This window comes from Oryzias latipes, chromosome 5 (assembly GCF_002234675.1).
Source record: "Oryzias latipes chromosome 5, ASM223467v1".
Taxonomy (NCBI): domain Eukaryota; kingdom Metazoa; phylum Chordata; class Actinopteri; order Beloniformes; family Adrianichthyidae; genus Oryzias; species Oryzias latipes.
This window is the reverse complement of record NC_019863.2, coordinates 33,189,111-33,198,818: the sequence shown is the minus strand read 5'-3', so window position 1 is coordinate 33,198,818 and position 9,708 is coordinate 33,189,111. Positions and strand designations below refer to the sequence as shown.

The 9,708-nt window shown below is 47.5% G+C and overlaps 1 protein-coding gene across 6 annotated transcripts in view; it reads left to right on the top strand.

The window, feature by feature from the left end:
* The first annotated feature begins 6,257 nt into the window (after positions 1–6,257).
* The window catches only part of dock3 (dedicator of cytokinesis 3), a 72,993-nt gene continuing 69,542 nt past the window's right edge, over positions 6,258–9,708 (top strand). For all 6 annotated transcript variants that reach the window (XM_023955365.1, XM_023955364.1, XM_023955363.1 and 3 more), the window contains exons 1-2: positions 6,258–6,336; positions 6,627–6,667. In XM_023955365.1, the coding sequence (XP_023811133.1) occupies positions 6,309–6,336; positions 6,627–6,667 (69 nt within the window). In that variant the 5' untranslated portion in view covers positions 6,258–6,308. The remainder of the gene's footprint in view (positions 6,337–6,626; positions 6,668–9,708) is intronic.

Here is a 9,708-nt window from a genome sequence, read left to right as displayed (position 1 = left end):
CTTTGGCAAAATTAGAAATCAACAGGGGTGTGTGAAAAAAACGCATTTTGATTTTCCAGTCAAACTCTTTCCATAGTTGGCTATTAATTCCTACATGGCTGTCCTCACACAGTTTATCCCATTGTTCATCTTCTATTATGCAGATTATCTATTATGTTAGATTCCAATTCCCATTTTTCTCTGATATTATATGTATTCTGTCCGGTGGCAGTTGAGAGTCTCTTATACAAATTGGAAACATGTTTATGCGTTGGAAAGTGTTTTTTTGTAATTGTAGTAAAATATTGTTCTATGCAGTTTGGGGTTTTATTGATTCTGTCTCGCTCTTTGTGCTTCATGATGTAATGCCGGATTTGTAGATATTTATAAAAATCATTCGGTAGAAGACCAAATTGTCTTTGAAGCTGTGAAAAGGACTTAAGTTCTGTTCCATCGAACAGCTGGTTAAGAGTTATAAGGCCTTTAGTGGCCCATGTCTTAAAGGTGGGATCCCACGTTGAAGAAGGAAAGTCTATATCACCGACAATAGGCATTGCTCTGGAAATTGTCAAGTAGCATTTTTTTTACTACCGTCCACATCTTTAAAGTATGTTTGATCCAATTGTTTCCAATTTTGATTTTGTTGACAGATTTTAGATCAGTAAATGGAAGAGTAGACAGCCGCACCCCTTTAGTTTCACCTTGTTCCACTTTAAACCATTTTACTTCCTTATCCTCTCTAATCCAGGCCACGATTGCCGTCAACTGAGCTGCCCAATAGTACAATTTTAGGTTTGGTAGAGCCAAACCTCCCTTATTTTTTGGCAAGAATAATGTTTTTAATCTAATTCTGGGTCTTTTTCGCTGCCATATAAATTGAGTAATCATTTTGTTTAACACGTTGAAAGTTGACACCGGAATATTTACCGGAAGAGATTGAAACAAAAACAAAATACGAGGAAGCACATTCATCCTCACTGCTTCTACTCTACCCAGTAGGGATAGAGGTAAAATTTCCCAGCGGATCAGGTCATTCTTTATTTGTTTTAGCAGGTTTTTATAATTAGCGTCGTAGAGTTGTGTGGGTTGGGGTGTTAAAATAACTCCCAAATATCTGAAACCCTGTTGGACCAATGGAAAGTTACCTCCTCATCAAGTTTGGTGGGCCACAATCCAGATGTCATCATTGCTTCTGATTTATTTTGGTTGATCTTATATCCTGAAATATTACCATAATTATTTAAACATTGCATAAGTCTTGGAATTGTTGACAGTAATATATCATCCGCAAAAAGGGATATTTTATGATTCATCCCTCCCCCGTCTTCAAAACCCATTTCCATTAGTGTGTGTTCCAGGTATTTCCACTCCACCTGATCGAAAGCTTTCTCTGCATCTAAGCTGAGAAGCATGGATGGTTGGGAACTTTTGGCCATTAGTGATTGTAAATTTAGAGCTCTCCTTACATTGTTAGTTCCTTGACGCCCCAAAATAAATCCCGTCTGGTCTGGATTTATAAGTTTCTTAATGTACTTTTGGAGCCTCGTGGCTAGGATGGATGTTAATATTTTATAATCCACACACAAGAGGCTAATCGGGCGATAACTCGAACACTGTAGTGGATCTTTTCCCTCCTTATGTAAAACCATGATAGGGAGCAAGTTTAGCTCGTGCTGGTTTGCGGCGCCTTCCGTCCGTGAAACCAGGGTTCGACTCCAGGCTGCTCCCTGTTCCCTTCTCTACCTCTGCTGGTTCCAAGCCCGGTTTGAGAAGGTTGCGTCAGGAAGGGCATCCAGCGTAAAACATTGCCAAATTTACCATGCGACTTGTTCGCTGTGGCAACCCCTGATGGGAGGAGCCGAAAGTGGAAGAAGATGTAAAACCGTGATAATTGCTTCAGACCGTGACTCTGGAGGAAGTGCAGAATCTAAAACGTAGTTAAAGAGTTTACATAATATGGGAGTCAGCTCATTAACATAAACTTTATAGAATTCTCCTGCAAACCTTGTTGCAGGTTTTGTTGCAGGTCGGCAGAGGAAGCGATGAAAGCAGCATCACTGCAGTCAGGATTCATGTGTGGAAACAGATCAGCAGAGAAACCTCAGACTTTAATGAGAACCAAAGGAATGAGGAGGATTTTCCTCTCTGGAACAAACTCTGACATGCGCTGTTTTCCAGAAGCATGCACGAAGAGCATTAGCATCAACAGAAACATGCACAGCTCAAGCGCACTGAAGGGTGAAGAGCCGGGCAGAGGAAGACTCCGCTTCTGCTTCATCAGCTTTGATATCACAAAACTTTATTCAAAAGTCTTCCTTTGGTCTCTGCATCCTGAAATTCTAACAGTGTGTTTTACTTCTCCGTGTTTCTTTTGAGATTCTTTGTAATAAAATGAATTTAAATTGAGAAAATTTGGCCTCAAAAGTGGTTATTCCATCCTGAAAACCTGAGTCAGAGTCCAGGATTAGCAACGGGAAAGTGGATCCATCCTGCCCGGACAGAACGGATGCAGACGGATGCACCGATGATCCAAGGGGGGGCGGGGGCTGGTGTTTGTGTCCCAACCGTCTGTGGGAGACGCTGTAGATGTTTATCCAAACGTTGCATCCTCGATTTCTAGCAGCTGTCTTAAAGAAGGAGCTGTACATGTGTGTGAAGTAAAGGGGGGGTGGAGGAGAGAGGAGCACAGCCATGATTGATCCAACACCTGGATCATGGCGTGCTGTTGGACATTTTTATGGTTCATATAAATGTATTTTTTCTGCCTGTGGTTTAGTTGGTGTCAGTATTTGACATGAAGACAGCAAGTAATGCAGGAAAACAGCTGCACTTTATGAGATCAGAAATAAACCCATAGATCATTTGTTTATGAAAGTATTGAGGTTTTTGGAGGATTTTTACTGTCGGTGTTGCACTAAATTAGGAAAATGCCAAATATTTTTGGAGTAATCCCGCAGAAGAGTTCTACGATTTAGTTTTTAATATTTTAGAAGACTTAAAAAATTATTTCACAATAACAGTTTTCAAAAATCAAATCACTCTGATCCATTTCACAAAGACACACGGGACGTCACACACCAAGAAATGAACTGATTGCTAAAAATGATGCAGGAGTCCAGCTCTCTCGCTCAGCAGGACGGAGCTCTGTGACCTTTGAACCTGAGTGTGAAACAGGTGTAGATGTGGAGAAATCGAGGAGGCCCAAATCGAGGAGAGACCGGAATCAAACTGCCCAGGATCTGGTTGAGAAAGAAGCTGGTATACATGATATGCGTGCCCCCCCGAATTCATCAGCCATGTGGGCGGTGCCTTCAATGGCATCAGCCCCAAAGGGGTGTTCCAGCCCGAATGTGGGAGGGAGGGCAGGGTATGGGGGGAGCCAAAACACCTTAGTCCTGACCGTGTTCCTGACCGTTGACCGGACCGTGGTCCTGACCATGGTCCTGACTGTTGTCCTGATCTCGGTCCTGACCGTGGTCCTGACAGTTGTCCTGAAAGTTGTCCTGACCGTGGTCCTGACCATTGAGTGGACCGTTGTCCTGACCGTGGTCCTGACCGTGGTGCTGACCGTTGTCCTGACAGTTGTCCTGACCGTGGTGCTGACCGTTGTCCTGACAGTTGTCCTGACAGTTGTCCTGACTGTTGTCCTGACAGTTGTCCTGACAGTGGTCCTGACCGTTGTCTTGACCTTGATCCTGACCGTGGTCCTTACCGTTTTCCTGACCATGGTCCTGACCGTTGTCCTGACCGTGGTACTGACCGTTGTCTTGACCTTGATCCTGACCGTGGTCCTGACCGTGGTCCTTACCGTTTTCCTGACCATGGTCCTGATCGTTGTCCTGACCGCGGTCCTGACCGTGGTCCTGACCATGGTCCTGATCGTTGTCCTGACCGTTGTCCTGACCGTGGTCCTGACTGTTGTCCTGAAAGTTTTCCTGACTGTTGTCCTGATCTCGGTCCTGACCGTGGTCCTGACAGTTGTCCTGACCGTGGTCCTGACCGTTGACAGGACCGTTGTCCTGACCGTGGTCCTGACTGTTGTCCTGATCTCGGTCCTGACCGTGGTCCTGACAGTTGTCCTGACCGTGGTCGTGAACTTGTTCCTGACCTTGGTCATGACCGTGGTCCTGACAGTTGTCCTAACAGTTGTCCTGACCGTGGTCCTGACCGTTGTCTTGACCTTGATCCTGACCGTGGTCCTGACCGTTGTCCTGAACATGGTCCTGACCGTTGTCCTGACCGTGGTCCTGACAGTGGTCCTGACTGTTGTCCTGAACGTTGTCCTGACCGTGGTCCTGACTTTGGTCCTGACCTTGGTCCTGACAGTTGTCCTGACCGTTGTCTTGACATTGATCCTGACTGTTTTCCTGAAAGTTGTCCTGACTGTTGTCCTGATCTCGGTACTGACCGTGGTCCTGACAGTTGTCCTGAAAGTTGTCCTGACCGTGGTCCTGACCGTTGAGTGGACCGTTGTCCTGACCGTGGTGCTGACCGTTGTCCTGACAGTTGTCCTGACCGTGGTGCTGACCGTTGTCCTGACAGTTGTCCTGACAGTTGTCCTGACTGTTGTCCTGACAGTTGTCCTGACAGTGGTCCTGACCGTTGTCTTGACCTTGATCCTGACCGTGGTCCTTACCGTTTTCCTGACCATGGTCCTGACCGTTGTCCTGACCGTGGTACTGACCGTTGTCTTGACCTTGATCCTGACCGTGGTCCTGACCGTGGTCCTTACCGTTTTCCTGACCATGGTCCTGATCGTTGTCCTGACCGCGGTCCTGACCGTGGTCCTGACCATGGTCCTGATCGTTGTCCTGACCGTTGTCCTGACCGTGGTCCTGACTGTTGTCCTGAAAGTTTTCCTGACTGTTGTCCTGATCTCGGTCCTGACCGTGGTCCTGACAGTTGTCCTGACCGTGGTCCTGACCGTTGACAGGACCGTTGTCCTGACCGTGGTCCTGACTGTTGTCCTGATCTCGGTCCTGACCGTGGTCCTGACAGTTGTCCTGACCGTGGTCGTGAACTTGTTCCTGACCTTGGTCATGACCGTGGTCCTGACAGTTGTCCTGACAGTTGTCCTAACAGTTGTCCTGACCGTGGTCCTGACCGTTGTCTTGACCTTGATCCTGACCGTGGTCCTGACCGTTGTCCTGAACATGGTCCTGACCGTTGTCCTGACCGTGGTCCTGACAGTGGTCCTGACTGTTGTCCTGAACGTTGTCCTGACCGTGGTCCTGACTTTGGTCCTGACCTTGGTCCTGACAGTTGTCCTGACCGTTGTCTTGACATTGATCCTGACTGTTTTCCTGAAAGTTGTCCTGACTGTTGTCCTGATCTCGGTACTGACCGTTGTCCTGACCGTTGACCGGACTGTTGTCCTGACCGTTGTCCTGACCGTGGACCTTGGTCCTGACCGTGGTCCTGACTGTTGTCCTGAAAGTTGTCCTGACTGTTGTCCTGATCTCTGTCCTGACCGTGGTCCTGACAGTTGTCCTGACAGTTGTCCTGACCGTGGTCCTGACCGTGGTCCTGACAGTTGTCCTGACCGTGGTCCTGACCGTTGACCGGACCGTTGTCCTGATCGTGGTCCTGACTGTTGTCCTGATCACGGTCCTGACCGTGGTCCTGACAGTTGTCCTGACCGTGGTCCTGACCGTTGACCGGACCGTTGTCCTGACCGTGGTCCTGACTGTTGTCCTGATCTTGGTCCTGACCGTGGTCCTGACAGTTGTCCTGACAGTTGTCCTAACAGTTGTCCTGACCGTGGTCCTGACCGTTGTCTTGACCTTGATCCTGACCGTGGTCCTGACTGTTGTCCTGACCATGGTCCTGACCGTTGTCCTGACCGTGGTCCTGACAGTGGTCCTGACTGTTGTCCTGAACGTTGTCCTGACCGTGGTCCTGACTTTGGTCCTGACCTTGGTCCTGACAGTTGTCCTGACCGTTGTCTTGACCTTGATCCTGACTGTTTTCCTGAAAGTTGTCCTGACTGTTGTCTTGATCTCGGTCCTGACCGTTGTCCTGACCGTTGACCGGACCGTTGACCGGACTGTTGTCCTGACCGTGGTCCTGACCGTGGACCTTGGTCCTGACCGTGGTCCTGACAGTTGTCCTGACCGTGGTCGTGAACTTGTTCCTGACCTTGGTCATGACCGTGGTCCTGACAGTTGTCCTGACAGTTGTCCTGACAGTGGTCCTGATCTCGGTCCTGACCGTGGTCCTGAACTTGGTCCTGACCGTGGTCCTGACCTTCTCCTCATCTCCATGTGTCCTCAGTGATCTGCAGCTTCAGAGGCTCGCCGACGCGGGGGTTGGGTCTGGAGGTCGGAGAGATGGTTCAGATTCTGGAGAAATGTGAAGGTAAGAGTCGACCGCAGCAGGTGGTTGGACGCCTGATGTTGCAGCTTTCAGATCTGAGCTGTGGTAGAGCGTCTGAACCTTCAAAGCAATTTAGTCAAATGTCTTCCGAGCATCAACAGGAAGTCAGATTATTTTTTATTTCAAAAGCTTTAAGACAGATCACCAAGTCCTGACCTTTGTTTCTTGATCCAACAGTTTTGTGCTTAAAGTCTAAAGTGGTTCATATCTGCAGTGTCATGTTTAGCTCCTCAGTGAATTAGTGCAGTCATGACGGCTGCTCTCTCTTTCAGGTTGGTACCGAGGATTCTCAGTGAGGAGACCCAACGTCAAGGTGAGACAGACCTTCTGAGGCGGCGAGCCTCTACCCTGTCAGACTCCGCCTCCTTGATGTTCTTGCGTTGTTGAAGGTGTGTTTATGTCGTTTGGGTCTCCTGCAGACCTTTCACAGCAGATGCATCCCAGATGTTTCCTCAGTCCCCACTCTGCTCAATGACTGTAAAAAAAGCGGGAGTTTGTGGTCATGTGACCTGATTGTCAGCCCTCCGGTGTTCCTGAGCAGCAGCTTGTCCCATGGTTTTACCAAAATCCTCACCTTTACCGTCTGAGATGCCTTCAGCCTTTATGATTTAACTTGTTAGGAAAAGTTTGGATTCATGTTGAGAATCGTGATTTTACCCAGAGTTCACTTTTATGGTTTTGAAAATGCCGCTACGTGAACGAAGTTAGACGAAGCATTTGGATGTTTTCCTTCAACATGTTGGAGGAAATCAAAGCCATTTCTCTAAACAAAAGCGGATGAAACCCCATCAGGCGGACCATCCGGGTGAGCCACTTATTCTTGCTCTGGGAGTCCCCGTGGGGGGGGTTTCTGAACCAGAACTTTTTGCATCCTCTGTCCTTGACCAAAGTACTTGTCGATATCATCTAAGGTTGGGCCGCCTGGCTTTAAGTCTGACTCTGCCTCTGATATTTGTGGCGTACCAAACCTTCTTGAATCTACAGTTGAAGCTTCTGGGAGCCTCTCAGCAGCCGCTCTGACACCGACTCCCCGTTCATCTGGGACGGTTTCCCGCTCCACCAAAGACCTGCTGGGAATGCTCACATTCCTGTTTCCGCTCAGCTCAACAGCGCTGACGGTTGGAAACCTGCTGGCAGCTTTTGAGCAGGAACGTCTGCAGAGGAAGCAGAAAGTCTCTCACTATCTCAACAGGATCTCCTTATGGTTTACATGTCAGAGCTGCATCCTCGGCACTGACCTGTGCATGTGAACACACGTGTGGTTTGCGTGTTTTCTGGACGTTGCAGAGGAATGCAGGGATTCTTTCTGTCAGCGTGTCAGCCGAGCGCTTCGCCCCGGAGACCGCGGACGGATGGATGGCCTCCGTCCAACATTTGTAATAATGCAGCAGCAGCAGGATTTGCATGCGTTCCAGCGTTTCTGCTAAAGAGGATGAGTGGTTGAACTCTGTCCCACATTCCCGCCTCTGCCTGCAGGTCAACTGATGAGTTTAGGAAACAGATCCGTGTTCTCGTAAGCCTCACAGAACGGCACAACGCCAACGGCTTCAGACACAGACTTAAGGCCTTTCTGAAATAACCGTAGTAAAGGAAACAAACCTATAACAAAAGTACAACAGCACATTACTGTTCGGTACTTCGTGTTACCCTTCTACTAATGTCAGGAGTGTCATGACTTGTAGGATGGACAGACCCAGATGCTGAAACCCAGAATGAGGACACAGGTAGGTAAGAGGTAAGTAAGAGTATTTATTTTCCTTCCAGGAGATGGTTGTGGCTTGGTATGAGTCTGATGAGGACTGCGGCTTGAGGCGTGGCTGGAGGTAGTAGCGCGGCTTTGCAGAACGTGTTGTTTCCACAGGGATGCAGGAGGGCTCGATCTGACTTCCACACAGGTGACACTTGGAGGCTGGAATCCTGAGGCAGGGAGAATGATATTAGAGTCGAGACAAGACTTGGTTTCACAAACATGAGCTAGACCGAGACCAGGTATAGTCACCATAAGGGGCAACGAACTGGCGTTAAATACTGGAGCTGGGTCTCCTTTTGAGCTGCAGCGGTTGATGAGGTGGATTGGTCACAGCTGGTGGAGTCAGGAGTAGAGCAGGAGGGGGAGGGGGAGGAGGATGACAGGCACCATAACAAGGAGCTGGTGGTGGAGGACCCAAAAGTCAGGAGACCGGCATGGTGACAGAAAATAAAACATTTCATAAACAAACTGGAAAAGACAAAACCTGTGGAGCAGAAAGGTGAAAAACAGAGCAGACGGCCTGGAAACCAGACTCGTAAATAGGCTGAGGGCAGTTAACTAAAATGACCACGGCGGTGGATCATGATGGACCTGGAAGCAGAGTGACTAGGGGCGACTCAGAACATGACCAAAAACCACAGAAACCACAGAGTCCTTCCAACAAAGTCTGTCGGGCTTCAGTGTAGCAGAATCTCTGATCAGTGTCGGTCCATCAATATTCCTGAAATTCCCTTTACTTTTCCATTGATTTGGAAAGAAAGAAAAACGTTGCTGTAACTTAGATTATTGATTCTAATGATTTTAATAATTTGATGGTTTTCATGATTTGACTGATTTTTTGTGTTACGGCTGTTTTCTCATGATTTTTGTTCTCTACTTAAGTTTCAATAAATAAAAAATAAAGAAATTGGCATCAGGTCCAGTAATAGACCATAGAGCTAAAGACTGAGCTATTCTCTGATTTCATTGGTGGAGACGTTAGTTTATCAGAATTGATTCATGAACCGATGGATCGTTTTTCATCGATAGTGATCGGGTAAGAAGGATGAAGAGCAATGAACAGACGAAGAAAGTTTCATGATCTGGTATTCATGTCTAGTTTAACAGAAGAACAAATACTCAACAACCTGAGCTCCAAGGTTTTCACCAGAAGGTTTTTAGTCAAAGTTCTTCTTGATTTGTATTTAAAAGCTGAACCGTTGACTTAAAATGAAGAACTCGGTTCTGTTCGTCTGACCTTCCTATTAACTCAACAAACCAACATCTTCATCCACTTCATGTCGATAAAGACTTTTGAAGACTTTATCATCAGTTATGCCATGGTCCGGTTTAATACTCGATTCTGATTGGCTGCTGGGTGTGCATTAAAACCTGATAACCGCACGGTGAAAAAAGAAGTTCCGGTCACCTAGCTTAAATGTTTTGTATCACTGCGCCGGCTTCTTTAAAACAACCTTTTGCTTCATCATCTGGACAAAAACAAGCGGTTAGAGATGAACTTTCTCTCTGAACTGATCCTTTTTCAACCCATCGGGACGATCAACATAGATATATCGCCGAATCTTGACTGCAGCGGTGGCATCGCGTAACAAATAGTCCGCTTT